The sequence below is a fragment of the Physeter macrocephalus genome, chromosome 2 (assembly GCF_002837175.3).
Source record: "Physeter macrocephalus isolate SW-GA chromosome 2, ASM283717v5, whole genome shotgun sequence".
NCBI lineage: Eukaryota > Metazoa > Chordata > Mammalia > Artiodactyla > Physeteridae > Physeter > Physeter macrocephalus.
Window position 1 is genome coordinate 67,251,653 of NC_041215.1, and position 20,765 is coordinate 67,272,417.

At 35.5% G+C, this 20,765-nt stretch overlaps 1 protein-coding gene across 11 annotated transcripts in view; it reads left to right on the forward strand.

The window, feature by feature from the left end:
- Nucleotides 1-20,765, forward strand: part of TANK (TRAF family member associated NFKB activator) — an 83,629-nt gene that overhangs the window by 55,421 nt on the left and 7,443 nt on the right. For all 11 annotated transcript variants that reach the window (XR_008618582.1, XM_055088138.1, XM_028478397.2 and 8 more), the window contains 2 exons: nucleotides 15,570-15,646; nucleotides 16,292-16,407. Coding sequence is in view for 10 of the 11 variants with exons in the window: in XM_055088138.1 (XP_054944113.1) it covers nucleotides 15,570-15,646; nucleotides 16,292-16,407 (193 nt within the window). In the remaining variant the exon portion in view is untranslated. The remainder of the gene's footprint in view (nucleotides 1-15,569; nucleotides 15,647-16,291; nucleotides 16,408-20,765) is intronic.

Here is a 20,765-nt window from a genome sequence, read left to right on the forward strand (position 1 = left end):
GTGCTATGCGGCTGCTTCCCACTAGCTATCTATTTTACGTTTGGTAGTGTATATATGTCCATGCCACTCTCTCACTTCGTCCCAGCTTACCCTTCCCCCTCCCCATATCCTCAAGTCCATTCTCTACATCCCCGTCTTTATTCCTGTTCTGCCCCTAGGTTCTAAAGAACCTTTTTTTTTTTTTTAGATTCCATATATATGTGTTAGCATGTGGTATTTCTTTTTCTTTTTCTGGCTTACTTCACTCTGTATGACAGACTCTAGGTCCATCCACCTCACTACAAATAACTCAATTTCGTTTCTTTTTATGGCTGAGTGGACAAGAAGTATTTATTGAACTCCTTCTATTTTCCCAGTCTTGCTAGTCCTTGATAGGAATACAAAAAAAAAAAAGAGTAAGATCTTTCCCCTTTAAGGAGCTACAATCTGGTTGGGGAAACAAAGATTTGGAGACCCAAAGCAATTAGCAAGCAAATTAAAAGACAATGTGAAGTCCTAATTACATGACAAGATGAAATCCTAATTATCATTTTATGGTACAGATAAAACATATAGGACCTTAATTTAAAAATAAAAATTCCCAGTGAGCTGAAGGTAGGCTTGATCAGGCACTCAACATTTAGTTTAAGTAGGGGAAAGAAAACAAATTCTTAACTTGCTTATGTGGTAGTATGTGCATTGATATGTAAACTTAAATTTTGTGCAGCATTTTAATAGAAAAAGAATAATCTCTAGGCAAGAACCCATATTATTCCAGGCTACTTTGGAGAACATTAAATAAACTGAAAGCTAAAACTGAGGGTTTTGAAAGAGCAATTTCATTTACTATAACTTTTTTTTTTTTTTTTTTTGCGGTACGCGGGCCGCTCCCTCTTGTGGCCTCTCCCGTTGCGGAGCACAGGCTCCGGACGCTCAGGCCCAGCGGCCATGGCTCACGGGCCCAGCCGCTCCATGGCATGTGGGACCCTCCCGGACCGGGGCACAAACCCGTGTGCCCTGCATCGGCAGGCGGACCCTCAACCACTGCACCACCAGGGAAGCCCCTACTATAACTTTTTAAAATTACATAATCATGACTTCAGAGGAGAGAGTGCTTTTTTTTGTTTCCTTATTCTTTATTTTTGTTTCTTTATTCTTTAGACGGTTCTTCAGTGAAAGGCATTTGCCCATGTTGTGTTCCTCCAGTTATTATATATGACAGTTTTGGCAGACACTGTATGAACTTTAAGTTGTTCTGCTGTCTGGCCTTCTGTAGCTTATAAAATCCTAGCCTCACAAGTCTAGGTCTTGGATGACATCTCCATCCTTGAACTGTTCATATCTCATATACTCTGGACTTCAGGTGCACCACCCACTTAGGGATCTCCATCTGAGTTTCAGGCCCCCATAGCTTCTCTCAACATCTAGATACTTTCTCTATTGCAAGTCTCTTAAACTATATTTATTTATTTGTAGGTTAGGTTTATTGTCAGGTACCTGGTTTTATATACATTGTAAAAGCTTTAAAATAGAGTATCGTATACAGGTATATGATAAAAACACCTGTTTTTAAGTATGTTTTTATTATTTGAACAGATGTTAGAAATTATATCATTAGTCAAGATATGTAACTATCAAGTGATTTCCTTGGCAAAGTAAAACATGGTTTACATTACCAAAACACATAGTACCTTTCCTGAGAGAGGAACTTTAAAAAAAAAATATGACTGCTTATGTTCTCACCTTTGTATTACTCACCTTTGTAAAAAAAAAAAAAAAAATTTATCCCTGTATTCCTTTAAGGCTTGATTCTTTCTTTTCATCATCTCTTATTAGATAGAAATGCCCATTATACAATGGCACATGACAGCCTAGCCTGGGGATTACAGAGGATTGGAGAAAACGTGTGTATGTAGCAACTTACCTTCTTGGTCAGAGCAAATGTCCCATTCCCCCTGGTTTTGTTTTTAGAGATTGGATCAAATATACCTTCTTTTTATATGTAATACTTCTATATTACTTTTCTCTGGAGATTAGTCTTTGTTTATAGACTTTCTGGTAGAATAATAAGTAGAAGGAAAATAGTTATTCAACAAGTTTATTCATTAAAGTTCATAGTTTTTCCCAAGGTGTCATAATAAATATATCACAAACTCTAAGAAAATTCATATCCAAATCATTTTAATGTTTACATTGAAACTTCTGTTGTAGAAATTGTTTCCAAATCTGAATTATTAATTCATCCTAACTCCTGTTCTGAGTCTCTGGTTTTGTTTTTGTTTTTTTATTGAAGTATTGTTGATTTACAGTGTTGTGTTAGTTTCTGGTGCATAGCAAAGTGATTCAGTTATACGTATATATACATATTCTTTTTCATGTTCTTTTCCATTATGGTTTTATTACAGGATATTGAATATAGTTCCCTGTGCTATACAGTAGGACTTTGTTATTTATCTGTTTTTTATATAGTAATTTGTATCTGTTAATCCCAAATACCTAATTTATCCCTCCCCCACCCCCTCTCCCCTTTGGTAACCATAAGTTTGTTTTCTTTGTCTGTGAGTCTGTTTCATAAATAAGTTCATTTGTGTCATATTTTAGATTCCACATATAAATGTTATATGGTATTTGTCTTTCTCTTTCAGACTTACTTCACTTAGTATGATAATCTCTAGGTCCATCCATGTTGCTGCAGATGGCATTATTTCATTATTTTTTATGGCTGAGTAGTATTCCATTGTGTATATATACCACATTTTCTTTATCCATTCATCTGTTGATGGACATTTAGGTTGCTTCCATGTCTTGGCTATTGTAAATAGTGCCACAGTGAACATTCGGGTGCATGTATCTTTTCGAATTATGGTTCTCTCCGGATATATGCCCAGGAGTGGGATTGCTGGATCATATGGCATCTCTCTTTTTAGCTTTCTAAGGAACCTCCATACTGTTTTCCGTAGTGGCTGCAGCAATTTACATTCCCACTAGCAGTGTAAAAGGGTTCCCTTTTCTCCACGCCCTCTCCAGCATTTGTTATTTGTAGACTTTTTAATGATGGCCATTCTCATCAGTTTGAGGTGGTACCTCACTGTAGTTTTGAATTGCATTTCTCTAATAATTAGCAATATTGAGCATCTTTTCATGTGCCTGGTGGCCATCTTACGTCTTCTTTGGTGAAATGTCTATTTAGGTCTTCTGCCCATATTTTGATTGGGTTTGTTTTTTTTTTTCTGTTAATGAGTTGTATGAGCTGTTCGTATATTTTGGAAATTAAGCCCTTGTTGGTCACATCATTTGCAAAGATTTTCTCCAGTCTGTAGGTTGTCTTTTCATTTTTTTATGCTTTCCTTTGCTGTGCAAAAGCTTATAAGTTTGATTAGGCCCCATTTGTTTATTTTTGCTCTTATTTCTATTTCCTTGGGAGACTGACCTAAGAAAACTTCGGTATGATTTATGTTGGAGAATGTTTTACCTATGTTCTCTTCTAGGAGTTTTATTATGTCATGTCTTATATTTAAGTCTTTAAGCCATTTTGAGTTTATTTTTGTGTATGGTGTGAGGGTGTGTTCTAACTTCATTGATTTCTATCTAGCTTTCCCAACACCACTTGCTGAAGAAACTGTCTTTTCTCCATTGTATATTTTTGCCTCCTTTGTCAAAGATTAATTGACTGTAGTGTGTGGGTTTATTTCTGGGCTCTCTGTTCTGTTCCATATGTCTGTTTTTGTGCCAATACCATGCTGTTTTAATTACTGTAGCTTTGTAGTATTGTCTGAAGTCTGGGAGGGTTATACCTCCAGGTTTGGTCTTTTTCCTCAGGATTGTGTTGGCAATTCTGGGTCTTTTATGTTTCCATATAAATTTTAGGATTGTTTGTTGTAGTTCTGTGAAAAATATCATGGGTAATTTGATAGGGATCACATTAAGTCTGTAGATTGCTTTGAGTAGTATGGCCATTTTAACAATATTAATTCTTCTAATCCAAGAGCATGGAATATCTTTCCATTTCCTTGAATCAACTACAGTGTCCTTTATCAGTGTTTTGTAGTTCTCAACTGTAAGTCTTTTCACCTCCTTGCTCAGATTTATTTCTAAGTATTTTATTTATTTTTTGATGCAATTTAAAAAAAATAAATTTATTTATTTATTTATTTTTTGGCTGTGTTGGGTCTTCGTTGCTGTGCGCGGGCTTTCTCTAGTTGCAGTGAGCGGGGGCTACTCTTTGTTGCGGTGTGTGGGCTTCTCATTGCAGTGGCTTCTCTTTGTTGCAGAGCACAGGATCTAGGCACGCAGGCTGCATTAGTTGTGACATGCGGGCTCAGTAGTTGTGACTCGTGGGCTCTAGAGCGTGGCTCAGTAATTGTGGCACACGGGCTTAGTTGCTCCATGGCATGTGGGATCTTCCCAGACCAGGGCTCGAACCCCTGTCCCCTGCGTTGGCAGGTGGATTCTTAACCACTCCGCCACCAGGCAAGTCCCCTTGATGGGATTTTAAAAGGGATTGTTCTTTTACTTTCCATTTCTGATACTTCATTGTTAGTGTAAAGAAATGCAACAGATTTCTGTATGTTAATCTTGGTGAGTCTCTGTTTTTTAATTTAATACATAATTTTAGTTTTTGCTTTGTTATTATACTAGAAATAATTTTTGAGGGGAGAAGAAAATGAGAAGTGGCATATCACTTTTTAAATCCTCTTCCCTGGCTTCTAAGCAGAGTTAAATAGCTCTAATATCATATTTCTCCCCTTATTTCCCCTTTTTGTAGTCTTTCTCACATTTCCTATTTTTCTGTTTTCTACTCTTCTCCAGAGCCCACTAAACAGAGTTACTGTATTCTGTTTTTCCCTGATTTATCTTGACCAAGGCCTGAAAGGCTGTTTTTTCAACCTCAGTAGGTTGGGGCTATCCCTCCAAAACAATCTAGTTTCTCTTATTAATATATTATAATCTGTCATCCTAAAAGTTCTCAAAATCTCTTTTAAAGATATTTGTTTCTTCATACTTCCCTGGTGGTCCAGTGGTTAAGACTCTGCGCTTCCAGTGCAGGGCGTGAAGTTTTGATCCCTGGTCAGGAAACTAAGATCCCACGTAAAAAAAAGATATTTGTTTTTTAGTTAGAAATGCTTTTTGCATTTGATCTGTTGTGATATGTTGTGGTGGGTGGTTTGTGGGGGGTGGTTGTGGGTTTTTTTTGGTTGGTTGGCTGGTTGGTTGAATTACATGAAGAAAATCCAGCTTCACACAGATACGTAGTTGGGAAAGAGAAGAGTATTTTAATAACCTTTTTAGAAATTGTAGATATTTTCCTTTGATACTATACCAAAACTTGGCAAGTGGTAATTTCTTAATGTTAGCTGCAGTATGAAAGCTGAAACCAGTGAACTCTTCTGGTACATTAAAAGCCATTGGTCTGTCTTGTACTTTGAATGTATCTTTTACTTATGTATGATTTTGTAGCATCATGAATTGGTCATTTGGAAAATACTGGTTCAGGGAGCTATGCACAACTTCCAAATATTGACTTATTTCATGATATAATATTTTAACTCACATTTAACATCATTACTGATCTCATCAGAAAAGTCTTTTTACTGGGCAGCTGTCAAGATTACTATAACAGAAGTTTTCCAAAATTTGCACTTGAAAACTTAAATTTTTTTGTAAACAACAAATCTTTTCAGTTGTTTTCCTTAAAGTGGGAAGCTAGCTTCATTTGCTTTTGAGAAAATGTCTGAATAACCATAGCTTGCATGATAATCATTCTTTCAAGTGAAAATGGCATTCCATTAAAAAAAGTGACTAGTTCAGCTTGAAGCTCGAACACTTGCACAAGTGCTTTTCCCCCTGTTCTTCAGTATGAAATAGAAGTCCTTTGTGTATATTTCCCATTTTGTCACACAGAATACTAAAAAATGTTAGCTTGGGATCAAAATTCAATAAAATTAATAGTTTTTTTTTTTTTTGCGGTACGCGGGCCTCTCCCTGTTGTGGCCTCTCCCGTTGCGGAGCACAGGCTCCGGACGCGCAGGCTCAGCGGCCATGGCTCACAGGCTCAGCCGCTCAGCGGCATGTGGGATCTTCCCGGACCGGGGCACGAACCCGTGTCCCCTGCATCAGCAGGCGGACTCTCAACCACTGCGCTACCAGGGAAGCCCAAATTAATAGTTTTTACTGTGTCATCATCAAGGATATTCTTAGGTGAAACTGGCTTACTTTTTGATCGAGTGTACGGCATTGAAGAATACAGTGAGTACAGTTTGGTAACATGGCCTTGGTCATACTCAGGCACCAGCAGTTTTATTCACCATTGCTTTTGTATCATCAGTATAAATGCCAACACAGTAAAAAAAAGACAAATAATATTTAATACTATTGTGACAGTTGTTGACCCCATGAGTTTCAGGGTCTGGGGTTTGATTTTACCCTACCTACAAGCTAATAAGTTATAACTTCATGGATGCTGGAAGAAGACATGAGACTCCTGGATCAGAGTATAAAAGGTCTCTGTTATTTATAGAACAGCAAGCAGCTAGAGCATTATATTTGCATTGGTCTCATGGTGGGGGACACAAGGTGGACCCAGATGGATGCCTGCACATGCAAAGGGTTGCATTATGCTGTTAAAAGATGGTGTGGTGGGCTTCCCTGGTGGCGCAGTGGTTGAGAGTCCGCCTGCCCGTGCAGGGGACACGGGTTCGTGCCCCGGTCCGGGAAGATCCCACATGCCGCGGAGCGGCTGGGCCCGTGAGCCATGACCGCTGAGCCTGCGCGTCCGGAGCCTGTGCTCCGTAATGGGAGAGGCCACAACGGTGAGAGGCCTGCGTACCGTAAAAAAAAATAAAATAAAATAAAATAAAAAAAGATGGTGTGGTGCCTGATGCATTTCTTGAGCTATTTCACAGAACCCTAGACCTGTGAAATGTTGCATAGTATGTATTCTTCGTGGTGATTTTTAAAAACACAAGAATGTATTATAGGATCCAAAATCAACAGTAAGAAAACTACTTAGTGGGAATTCCCTGGTGGTCCAGTGGTTAGGACTCCACACTTTCACTGCTGAGGGCCCAGGTTCAATCCTGGTTAGGGAACTAAGATACCGCTAGCTACGTAACGTGGCCAAAAAGAAAAAAAAAAGTTAAAAAAAAAAAAAGAAAACTACTTAGCTTCATTTTACCATAGACTCTCTAGCTAGCACTTTTCCCAATATTGTATTTTAACAACTCTTATTGAATTTGTAGTCCCCTTTAAGATATTGCTAGAATTTGATGGCGGAGAGATGGGGAGGGCACACCTAATTTATCATTTGCACCTAATATGCTGTGTTCTTTCAGTGTCTTTGTTGCTTGCTTAAGGCACTCTTGCCATGTTATGAAAGCTTTTTCCCTGAAAGATTTTTTTCTTTGCCAATTAGACATCTTTCCATACACTTGATACTTGGCTCTAAGATAAATAGATAGTTCCTAGAATCCTGATAAAACTATTGTAAAGTAGTTTCCAGGCATTCTGTAAGTCATTAAACTATGATTTTTTTTTTCTTCTCTGATAAGTTCCTTTTGGAAAACCAAATAATTCCGAGATGGGTATCTTTTGTTTTCTCTTTCCGGTTGTGCTTATCAATAGTGGTGTGATTTTTATATTCCTTATTGGATGGGTTTACCCACCGTTATTTCTACCTCTAATTGCTCTTCACCATTTAACATTAAGGCAGCATGTTTCCCTCTACATTTTATCCAAATAATGATGTGCAGGAGGTCACTGACTTGTCCAGATTCCCTGAAAGTGTCATCTAGAATGTATTCCTGCTGGATGGCCAGTGGCCACAGTAAATGTTGCTTTCCTTCTTGCTGCTGCTGATTGAACATTTTCTCTTCCTCCTCTTTCCCCATGCTGCAGCCACAGAATCCCTGTTCTTGCCCCCGGCTCTTGTTTCTCATCTTGTCCTGAGGACAGAGTGAAAACTTTTTAATAAAGCTGAATCTAAAACTCTCCCTTCTACTTTTTTGATAAATGTCCATTTCTCTTTTACATGAAGAAGATAATAGATCTTTATAGTTAGTTGTTTTTACTAAGTTTTTTCTTGGCAAAGTAAAAAGTTGGTAGCCCTTTATCAGACCCCTAGTTTTGTTTTGAATTTTGCTATTCTAGGAATGCTTAATCTCAGTTTCTTTAAGGTTTTATCTTTCCCTAAGATTTTTTTATTTTAAGGAGAATGGCCTTGTATTAACAAAGGAAAATGAGGATTAGAAGTGTGAACCAGATTTGAGGAAAAGGTGATTGGGTTTTTTTAAATTTTTTTTAAGATTTATTTTTTTTAATTTATTTATTTATGGCTGCATCGGGTCTTCGTTGTGGCGAGGGCTCTTTGTTGCGGTGCGTGGGCTTCTCTCTAGTTGTGGCACGCAGGCTCCAGGGCGCTTGGGCTCCATAGTTTTCGTCACGCGGGCATGAGCTCAGTAGTTGTGGCACGTGAGCTAGTTGCCCCGCAGCATGGGGGATCTTAGTTCCCTGACCAGGGATCAAACCCACGTCCCCTGCATTGTAAGGCGGATTCTTTACCACTGGACCACCAGGGAAGCCCCTGATTATGTTATATTTTAAAATGTGGTGCTCTACAATAGACAACAGAACAAGTGAAAATATATTGGATTGAAAGATAATTGAGAGTGGCTATCAAGAGAGAGGGTGGGCCTGAAGGTACAGACTTTAGGAAATGAATACTCAATAGACTTAACACGAGAATGAACAATAAGAAAGGTGTATAATGAGGGAAGAACAGTGTACCCATGTGTGAACCTTAGAGAATGCCCACGTTTTTAGTCTAAGAACAACAGGGACCAATGAAAACACCAAAACTTAAAAAGAAAACCTAAATATTATACTGGTAGCCAAAAAGGTATCAAGAAGGAGGAGCTGCTCACTACTGTGAAATACTGTCACTAATGTGAAATTCCGAGTTTTCTGTGGTTTTGTCCTGAGGGTGGCCACAATTCCAGTGGCTAAAATTCCAATTGAAAGCCCACCACCATGCTGGCTGGAAGAACCAGAAAGGAAAATGAGCCCAGAATAACCACAGTCACCAGAGAAGGAAGGGCCCCCCCCATAAAGGAGAGAGCCAGGGAAAGTAAACCTGAAGTTCTGTGTTTAAACTCAGCCCGTCTCTGGCTCTCCCTAAAACCAAGGATGTGTGGGCAAACTGAAAGCAGTTTGCAGCTGAAGCATAAAGGAATGAACTAAGATCTGAGCTGCTGCTCTTCAGAGGAGTGACAGTTTGGAGTCTGAGTCTAACCAACTTAATTTCCTGCAAAAACAAAAACATCAACACTCTTTGGCACCATATAACAGAATATCTCCCCAACATAATATTCACAATGTTCTGGGTACAGTCCAAAATTATTCAACATATGGCAAGTCAAGAAAATATGACCCAGTTTCAAGGGAACAGATACCAACCCTGAGATGATGCAGATATTGAGATGATCAGACAAGGATTTTAAGTCAGCTACTATAACTATGCCCAGTCATCTATTAGGAGGTAGTTAGGAAGGCAGGAAGAGAATTAAGGTTTTGACAGTATAGCATTAACAGTAAGGTACTCCACTGTCATGCTTTGTCAAATGGTTAACTTTTAATGACAAATTTGAGAAATACTTAAACTGTGAAATTCTGGTTAAGAAGCTATTGCCAGATTGCCTCTGTTAACACGTAAACTGGTTTGGCAGAACTTGAGTAAGTCTATCTAGGGTGATTTTGGGGTGTAAATTTCTTCTTGGACATTCTTGAGCACAAAAGGGCCATACCAAAGTTTTTTTCCCCAGGCAGTATTTAAACATCAAAACTTGGCTTATAACTATGCCTCACTGAGAAATATATTTGTTGTATGATAGACAGGTTTTAGAGTCTTAAAAGTAGTTTGTGTTGGTGCAATGTGTAAATGTTACCCTTCTATATCTTCCTCACCATGCTAGATAACCCTACTACTTCACTTCTCTAGCAGTGGGGACCTGTAAACTGAGAGGTTAAGAGCCTGGGGCGGTAAGGCTTGGGTTCCAATTGCAGCTACTCCACCTACTAGACTGTAGACAAATATTTGATCTCTCCAGAGCCTTAGTAACTATAGTGAACTTTAAAAATCAAATTAAAGTACTTAATTCACAAGATTATGTGGATTTAGTTAAATAATTAATATATGCAAATTGCTTAAATAACAACTATTTTCATGAAGATATTTTCTGTTCACCATGGTAGTGGTATGACAAAAAAGTAGTAGTTAATGAAAAGGATTTTCCCAAATCATTTCATTTTAAAGTAGTGTTCAGAGAAGGGGTGAAGGAAGTATGGGAAACCTTACTTTTTAAAATTAGTCACTTGTTATTTTTCTATTTTGCATAAAAAGGCATTCCCACAATTAGATATTTCTTCCTATTAAGAAAATTAATTCAGAAAGATAACTTTTTTTAATGTTTTATTGTAACATTGAATTGATAGAAGTTTTGGGGGATTTACATTAAACCAAAACCTTGTAAAGAACTTGGAAGTAATTGGGATATTTAATTTTATTTTTATATTGTTTATTTTCTTGCCTCTTCCTTCAGAACTCTGGGATGGATCCCATTTTGCCCTGGAATTGTTCCCGCACTGGCAGTGGATTTGCCTAGCACACTGTGTCATGCGGAACAGACAAGGCTCCTAGGATTTGTGTTCCTCTTGCTTTTCTAGATTTTCAGTAATATTATTGAGGGTGAGAGAACCACAGATTTCACATGGCCATAAGTTCTTTATAAATACAATTTCTGTGTATTTTTTTAAATTACCTTTTGTCCTCAAACTTCTTTTTTAATATGCTTTTATATTCTTATCAAATCTCTTGTAACTTTTTTCTGTTCCTATTTTCTACTTTAAGCTCTTCACTTTCTCAGCCCTTTTTTCACTTTCTCCCTAATTCAGCCATATTCAATGTTTGACTTCACCATAACATTTTTGTTTCATATATCTAAAACTGGTAAATTCAACCTCAATTTCTCCTTTAACATTTCATTCTTAGTTTCAAAAATCTAAGTGATAAGTGAATCCTTATTTTCACTTTCTTTTTCCACTACTCATTTTTTCTTTTCCTGTAGTAAATTTTATTAAGTTAGTATTTATAACTATTCCACAGTTTATATTCCCTTTACTAATCCATCCCATCTCACCTCGGCTAACTTCTTGGTTGACATTGTTCCAAGTAAGAACATAGCTCTTTTCTGTTTTAAAAGCGTAATCTCAGAAATGAAATCAAATATTGGCTATACTCAGTTGCCTGAGCCACCTGAAAATAAATATTCCTTTTGCATGAAAGGATCTCAACTAAATTTTCGAGAGAATCTTTGATATGAACCCTGGAATAAAGCGATAGTCATTGCTATAGGTTAAATATGTATCATTGAAGACTTAACACCTTTATTCAGTATTAGCCTTTTAAAATTTAGATTCTGGAGAAAAAAAATGGAAAAAATAGCTAAGAGGTTGTTTTATCTTATATACCATAAAGAAGAGAACATTTCTGTTTTTAATTTCCTTTTGAAGTATATGGCTTCAGGCAATCAAATAAATTGGTACAATGTCCAAATAAATAAATAAATAAATAAAGTTTAGATTCCTTCCATATGAGAGGTATTAATGAGTTTGAATTGAATTATCTTTAAAAGTTCCATAACTCAATTTAATTTTGCTGACTTTAGTTGCTTAAAATTTTTAAGAAAAAACATGATTCTGATTAAAAATTTTTATTGCATTTCTTCTTCTCCCCTAGCTTTTTGGAGCTATAAATTGACAAATAAAAATTTTATGTATTTATAATGTATAGCATGATGTTTTGATATATGTATACATTATGAAATGATTACCACAGTCAATCTAATTAACATATCCATCACTTCACATGGTTATTTTTCTTTTTTATTGTGGTAAAAACATTTAAGATTTATACTCTTAGCAAATTTCAAGTATACAATACAGTAGTATTAACTATAGTTGCCATGCTATGCACTAGATCTCCAGAATTTATCCATCTGCATGACTGAAACTTTTTGTACTCAACATCTTCCCACTTCCCCTACCCCCCAAACCCTGGCAACCACCGTTCTACTCTGCTTCTATGAGTTTGACTTTTTTAGGTTCCACATATAAGTGAGATCATGCTATATTTGTTTTTCTGTGCCTGCCTTATCTTATTTTACATAACATAATGTCCTCCAGGTTCATCCATATTGTCTCAAATGACAGGATTTCCTTCTTTTTTAAAGCTGATGTGTTCGGCCTTAAAATGTGTGTGTGTGTGTGTGTGTGTGTGTATACACACACAATATTCTATTGTATATATACCACGTTTTCTTTATCTAGTCATCCATCATCAGTTGACACTTAGATTGAATTCATATCTTGGCTATTGTGAATCATTTCTGTATTTTTCACATTGATTTATTAAAAAAAAATACTTTCACTTTTAGTGTCAAATATTAAAAAGGCAGGCATTGGGGAAAATATACATTTCTTTCTTTGAAATGTTGGTATCTAACAGATCTTGGATTCCAACACAAAAACATTATCGCTGCATTAAGAATAAGAAGGTTTTGGACTAATTAAATATTAGCCACTTTTTGTTTTTTTTCCTTCTTAAATATTGCATATGCAACCAAGTCTTGAACAGAACATTTTTTATATATAATACACATCTATGAGAAGCTTAAATTGATTTACAGTAAAACAAATTCTCCGAATTTACATAAGAGGAAATTTCAGGAATCGTTTCACAACGTCTTCCAACTGCTTCAAATGGGTTTATCTTAATGATTTAGTTGAATGACTTATCCAGTGCCATACTGGAAGTGTAAATGAAAAGTACGACGTGTAAAACTCTTATTTCAGTATTCATTCCACAAGTTCGCCATTTCCAAACTAGTACTTGGAACAGTTTATAATGTTAAGTATTTTAAGTTTTAGTACCTCAAAATAAATTCATTTGTTGAATGATTTAATGTTAAAATCTCCTAAAATATAATGTTCAGAATTCTCCTGCTTTCTTATTTGAAGTTGTAATAACTTCAGCTTCCTGCAGTGTGGGGTCCACCTGGATAATATTTGAAAATAGAAAAATACAAATTATCTCTTTTAATGTTTACTTACTCTCTGGGATGCTCAGCAAACTGAGTAATTTTCATTAAGTAAGATCATTTAGCATTTAAAAGAAAGTCTGAGTTTCTGGGGAAAGTGTTGGAGTTGCTGTTAGCTATACTAATCCTAAATCCTTTGAAAAAATAAATGATCTTTTTCAGAAAGTTGTGTTCGATTGCTACAGTGGAAAATAATATTAACATTCTATACCCATTTTAGATAAACCCTACTTCAAAATGTCAGAGAACTGCTTTGCTTTTTTTTGAACTAACATGTTATGGTCTCTTTCGAAATTTTTTCTTAGGATGTGGGGACATAAAACTTTCATTTGAAATATATCAATAGACTTATTTGGTGCAAATGATAGAAGGTGCAATGCATTGCTCAGTACAATCAGTAATATGTCTCTTCAATAATGATAACAAAAATGATAGTAAGCAGAACTGTTCCTAACTCCAAAGAAGCGAGAAGGCCTTAGTTTAGATACTTCATAGAAATTCCTCAATAAGTCAGTCCTCCTTTTACCCCCTGCCAACACAAGCAAGAAATCTTTTCCAGATAAATTCACCCACACCAGTTATCAAATCTAAACATCGCAGAAGTAGGTCAACACCAGTTATTTGGCGAGCCAGGTAAAATTTATCATTCTTCTCCTGCCTTTTCCTTCACCTCTTTCCCACCCCCACCCCCACCCCTTAGTTTTTAGGCTTCTTTAACTTCAGAAGCAATCATTCCTACTTTATGTCAAAATCAGTACTTTGAAAATCGGAGTAGTCTTCATTACTGTTTTCTGTAACTATCTTCATTTTCAGACTAAAATTACAGAAGCACTTCTTTTTGGTTCTTTCTAGCTCCTAATAGAATATTTTTATTTCATGTTGAGAATTTCAAATAGTAAATTTTAAAAGGAGATTAATTACCCTATTAATCACTTTTATTATTTATTTAATATCTTAAATTGTCAAATGTTTCTGTTCTCTTAATATTACCTCTTCTCTGATTTTGTTGCTATAGATTTAATATAATATAACCTTTTAAGAGTTTGTTTTTATACTTGTAGCGTCCTGAGTGATTGGTTAGCTTTAAAATGTCGCCTTTTTTCCTAGTCCACACTAAAATCCATTGAGTGTTCTAATTGCACATTAACACTAAAGAAAAGCCTTGTCTACCACTTTTAAAAACAAACTGTGAATGTGCAAATGTCTTTGATATGACTGCTTTATAAAGCTCAGTAAAGCAGTTTTAATCCAGAAGAAGACATGGCCTAAATATTTGTCAGACAAAAAGTATGCAGCAGCAAATGATCTTTATTTTACCTGAGTCTAATGACATAATATATTAAAAAAATTGTTTGGGTTGCTAAGATTATATTTTACTAATTACTGTAAAGTAATACACTATTTTAGAAATGGTAAGCAAACACTAGTATTTAGAAAAAGTAGAGCAATAAACTGAAGAAATTGGAGAAGATACTAATTTTAAGAGAAACAAACTGGAATCAGGTTTTTTTCCCTAAAGAACAAATAAGACTCTTAAGAAATTGAAAGAACCTTTTGAAAAGCAAGATTATAAGGGAGATGTACTCAGATGATAAGAAACAATGAAGTAAAATCATCCATTTTAGTAAGAGCTACAATGACCTTAATTGAATAAAATCTAAAAAGTCACCTAATATAAAACACTGGTTTGAATTTGAACTTAAATAAGACCCTATACAGTTTTGGTTGAATTATAAATGATTGAATATTAGGACTTCTTCAAATATTTGGATTTATCAATTTGTAGTTTTAAAAGGTACACAAAGTTCTCTAGGTATGACTGAAGATTTTTTAAAAATCTAAATGTTGACTTTTGTGTCATGATGAATGTAATACCAGTGGAAGCCACAGGGTGGTGGCAGGAACTTGTGTTAAAGGAGCTTAAATACATAATTGCACTATCTTTAAACTGTTAAATGCTAAGGAGCTGTAGCTTGGTTTTCTTTATTCCTGTAGTACAGCCGCATTTCTCAGCAAAGAATCTATAACAAAATACAAAGACATTGATTTAAATGTAAAGGCCAACAATGGGAAAAAAAAGTAAACTCACGGATATTTTTCTTATAGTTTCTAGTCATGTCAGATGCTTGGTGATCAGAGTAGCAATTTCATCAAGATATGAATTTGAGGAAATTTCTTGAATTAGCAATACTGGAAATAGTAATTGAAGAAGTTACCAGAAATACTTCATGTCTTCATCTTATTTTTCTACTTTCATTTTCCTTTTTCCCTGAATGTTCTTGTTAAAAAAAAAAAAATCTATTGTACTATATATATATATCTGTAAGCTAACTAAACTTATTTTTCATTGAGGAAGATAAATTTTCTATTGTGTTCTCTGTTAACCGATTCTCATTTGAGTTTAGAAGCAATTTAAAGTGGTAATCATTTTATATCTTTAAGGTAAGAAGACAAGAGGTTTCTTCTCCAAGAAAAGAAACTTCACCAAGGAGTCTTGGCATTCCTTTACTCCATGAAAGGTAGTTCTATATCCTTTTTTGCCAACCCTACAAATTATAAATATTGAAATATATTTTTATGTACATATTTTAAATTTTTAGCAATTGTAAGAAAAAGCAGCCTTTTAAAACTAGAAGAGACCAACTCAAGGCTCCACCATGTTAAAATGACCTAAATAAGTCATACAGTTAATCGCAGAGCTGGGCCTAAAAACTGAATTCTCTGAAGTTCTCCTATTTCAATAGAACAAGTACTATGGCCACATTGTTTTATGTGGATGGCTCTTAATGTTAACCTTATCAAAATGAGGAATATTTAATTGTCTCTATTTAAGATGTTCACAGAGGACAAAAAGTCAATACACTGAGATTTCTAATGTAATAATGAGACAGCCAGCATAAGTGTGATATATGAATAAGTAGGTATGCTAGTCTTTGCTACATATATGTATTAGAACTTTAATTTATCACTTACTTTGTACCTGGCTCTCCAAATATTAAAGTTGTTTTAGGAAACATTTTCTAGGAATTTAAAATCATTTTTCTTTAACTTTAACCTTTCAGTAATTATTTTGTGGTACATTAAAAAGTGCTATGTAAATTCAATCGTGATTTTTAAAATTTGAAGATATAGCCTTACATTTTAAAATGTTGATTTATTTTTAGAGGTTATATAGAGAAGACTTTCCGGGATCTGAAAGAAGAATTTCATAGAATATGCATGCTAGCCAAAGCACAAAAAGACCACTTAAGCAAACTTAATGTACCAGCCACTGTAACTGGTAAGGTTTGATTTAATGTACAGTAATTAATTTTATTGGTTGAAACTGATTTATTTTTGATTGTGAAAATATTTCTAAATGCTTATTAAGTGCTGAGGATCTATTACCTTGCGCCTCTCACCACTTATAATGGGTAAGTACTGTTTAAATTCTGTAATGTATTGCATTATATAATTACTGGCCTTTTCCCTCTCTATTTTATGTGGCACTATGTAGATTGAACTGAATGACATAATTACTAATCATCTTAATGAGAAGTCCCACCTTGGAAAGATAAATATAGGATATATCTCTCAAAGTCTTCAGTTGCTATTTGGGGGTCTTATTAAACATTAATTGATATATTAGTAAGCAACCTTGAAGCTACACTATCACATATGAGCTAAGTAAAATTATAATATTAGGTTTGTTTTTAACTTCTGCCTGAAAGTTAATTGGACACCATGGATAGATTCTTGTAATTTGATTGAAGAAATAAACATTTCACATTTCATGAGGCCAGTTCTGTTGGAGGTACAAAGTACAAATTAAGTATAAAATATAACTTAAAAGGAATATCTGTTTTACAGATATATTGCAGCGTGTTTTTTAGAAGCTCCACCCTTCCCTAAAACCCCAGACCGGCTTCCTGGTATTTGCCTCAGTAGTTCGATATGAATAGCAAAATACCAGGGATTGAATCTGGCTACCATGCGCCCCTGTAAACAAAAGGAAGGTAAACTGATGATTTATAATGATAAATTCTCCTTTACCCTTGTGATTTGAGATATTCTGCCTACAATTCCCAAGAGCTGTGATTTACAGTTTTTACTCTGAAAGATGTTGCAGCAGTGCTAACACTCCTTTAATTAAAGATCACTTTCCATTTCTTACAGCTCTTATAGCTAGGCTACTTTTTTTTTTTTTTAAAGAAGATGTTGGGGATAGGAGTTTATTTATTTATTTATTTATTTTTGCTGTGTTGGGTCTTCGTTTCTATGCGAGGGCTTTCTCTAGTTGTGGCAAGCGGGGGCCACTCTTCATCGTGATGCGCGAGGGCTCGAACCCGTGTCCCCTGCATTAGCAGGCAGATTCTCAACCACTGCGCCACCAGGGAAGCCCCCAGTAGCTAGGCTATTTAAAAAATCATTTTATAGTGTAAATTCACTTTTTGCTTACTACTACTGTTTTATTTTCAGAAAAGGTACACAGTGTGCTGTTGGAGAAGCAAAACAATCTTTGTAGACAAACATAATTTACTTCTTCCCCTCCCTTCCCTCTGCTTCCCCAAAAGGAACTCTAATGTTTCCACCTTAATTTTTGTCATTTTCTTGAGAATTTGATCTTTTGTGCAGACTAAAGACACTAGGTACTTCTGAAGTACCAATAAAAGAATTATCTTTATTTAAAATCTACTAGCTATAGAGATGTACTACCTAGAATTAATCATGCTTTTTTGAACATCAGTGTAGTATCAAAACATTGTAATGGTGACATATTCATTGTTACACAAAGAACCCACCCCGTTATCAATGGCTTAATACTTTGACCATTTTTAAATTGCACAAGTCTAAGTCTGAGTATGTATCTGTCAACTAGAATACTGAGTGTTTAACTTCAATTTCCTTCCCACTAAAACTGCTTCCTAACATTATTCTTATGTTTTATATTAACTGTGTCACAAATAATAAATACAACATTATTCTTGAAATGTTTTAGGTCTTTTGTGCTACAGACTCCAGTGGAGTTTTGCTGGCTCCAAACAAACCACAATATCAAATATTATGCTTCTGACAGAGTAGATCAAAGGGGGAAAGAAAGAAAAAGAAATATTTTGGAAAAAGATGCCTATTCAGGTTTTTTTAAGAGTGAACACTACATTGAATACAAATGGAAAGGAACTATTTTAAATGTGATTTGCATAATACAGCTGGAAAGAGTTTATTTAACATTATTCTCCCCTGTGTTATTTTTTTGTTAAAATTTGATTTTTACTTTTAAGTAAACAGATATAATTCATAAACTGCTGAGTTAGTAGAATTGTACATTTTCTTTTTATTTTTTTGCTTCTCATCCACATGACAGTAGCCTTGAGAAAGGACAAAGGTAAAATGTATGTTTAAGTAATTGTGGCTTCAAAAAAAAGTACTATTTGGTCCATGAAGTAGGATCATATTTCAGTGGCGATCAGGAGACAAGAATATAGGACTAGAGGTTAAAACAACCCTCAGATCTTTTTCTTTTGTCAATATACAAGATAATTAAACTGAAAAGTCATCCAAATGGACAGCCTATACTTAAATTTTAGAAACCTAAAAAATTTTCTCATTTTACTTTTTTTTCCTTGCAGGAAAACACGTCTTGAAGTAAACAAAATAGAAAGACAATTAGCTCACCTGATCATGTTTCTTAGTATAGTGTCAGAATGACAAGTGCTTTCATGCACCTTGTTTGATTTTTAAGTTTTCTAAGCTTGGATTCTAGTAACCTTAGAAATCTTAACGTTTAAAAAAAATTTTTTTTTTTTGTAAATAGTAACTCTCATTGCTTGAACAGATTAATTCAAAAGATTACTTTAATGTGCTGAGGTATGCCAGCTAGCTATACTAAAAGAAAATATATGCTTTATTACACCTGTTTGGGTTTTCCATGTTTTGTTCACAAAGGGGATATCTACTACTGGAAAAGAAACTCAAAGCACATTTCTGTCATTTTGGAGACTCTTCTCTATAATGTAGAAACCATCATGTTCAATTTATCATAATGGTTCAGAGCACAGGCTCTAGGCTGGCTGGGTTCCAGTTCCAGATCTGTCGCTCATTCATTAGCTGTGTAGCCCTGGAATTAACCCCTAAATTAATGCACAAACAATGGTTATAAGTGTGTGGCACACAGAAGTGCTGTATATGTTAATAGTTGTCATTATCAGCAGCAGCAGATTCTTTATTCTCCTGTTCTACTGAAGAACATTTTGATAAGTGTTTCCTTCTTCTCAGGTGTTAAAGAATTTGGTTACGTCAACAGTTCGTTTTCCTGATTTGTTATTTGCAATTATTAAATGTAATCTACAAAGAAAGTACTGTTTCCTAGAAGTTCCTGCTACTCTTACGTCTACTACCAGGAAAAACGACAGCAATTGAGCTTGGTCTCAATTACTGTACCACTCCTAGTTACAGACAGATTATCTAGTAAATGTACATTATTATGCTAGGCTCTGTGGGAAAGAGAACATAGATTCATTCAGAATGCATTTATTGAGGGCATACTATGTGCAGGCACTGGGCAGGGTACTGGAGATAAGTGGGAAACAAAACATAGTTTAGGACCTCAAGAAACCTACTTTAATGGGAGAAAGAGGTATATTTGCAAATACAATGCAGTGTATAGTCCTCAGGGCACCCAAGAGTCATGACTAAACCAGCCTTGGGAAACCAGAGAGAACCATCCAGAGAAATTAATGCCTAAGCCAAGAAATGAAGGACAAATAAGAGTCAGGCAAAGAGTAATGGAAGGGGGAAGTTCAGGCAGTCTGCACAGCATGTGCAAAAGCCCAAAGACAAGAGAGCATGGCTGTTTGGACAACTGTACCAAAGTTCATTATAGCTGGAGTAAGGAGTAGAGCAGATGTGGTGAAAGATGACAACATGGAGAGGTGACAAAGGGCCAGTCATGCACAGCTTTATATGAGTTTTAGGGCTGAAGGTCTTGGAGAACCATGAAAAGGTTTTATGAAGAAGGTAACATGACCAGATTTGTATTTTAGAAAAACTAAGAGAGGGTTGGGGAAAGCAGTGTAGACAATAGAGTGGATATGAAAAAAATTTAGAGGCAAGGAAGTGGTTCAAAGGCTGCTGTAATCCAGTAAGAGAAGATGGTACATACTAAAGAGAGGTTAGTAGGCATATAACAGGGTGAACCAAAGAAGCTGTTGGCCTTGTACTACAATCATGTCCAAACAGAAAACATCTGCGTTGGAATGTGCTGTGGCAAAAGAGAGAAAAGTGTCAGGAGACTGCAAAGACCAAAGGAAGGGAAAAGAACTGACATTTGTTAAGTGCCTACAAATCTGGACAGACACTGTGTGCAGTGCTTTGTATACCCTGTCTGCTCAAATAGGCATCGTTGGTTAATGTATAACTTCACTGATGACTACTTTTTGAAAGTGCTAGTTTAAAATAAAATGTTGACCCTTTGTCCATTTAATGAAAATATACACATTACCAACCTCCAACCTGTCTTTTTTTTTTTTTTTCTTTTTTTTTGGCTGTGTTGGGTCTTTGTTGCTGCCCGCAGCCTTTCTCTAGTTGCGGTGAGAGGGGGCTACCCTTTGTTGCGGTGCGCAGGCTTCTTATTGCAGCGGCATCTCGTTGCAGAGCACA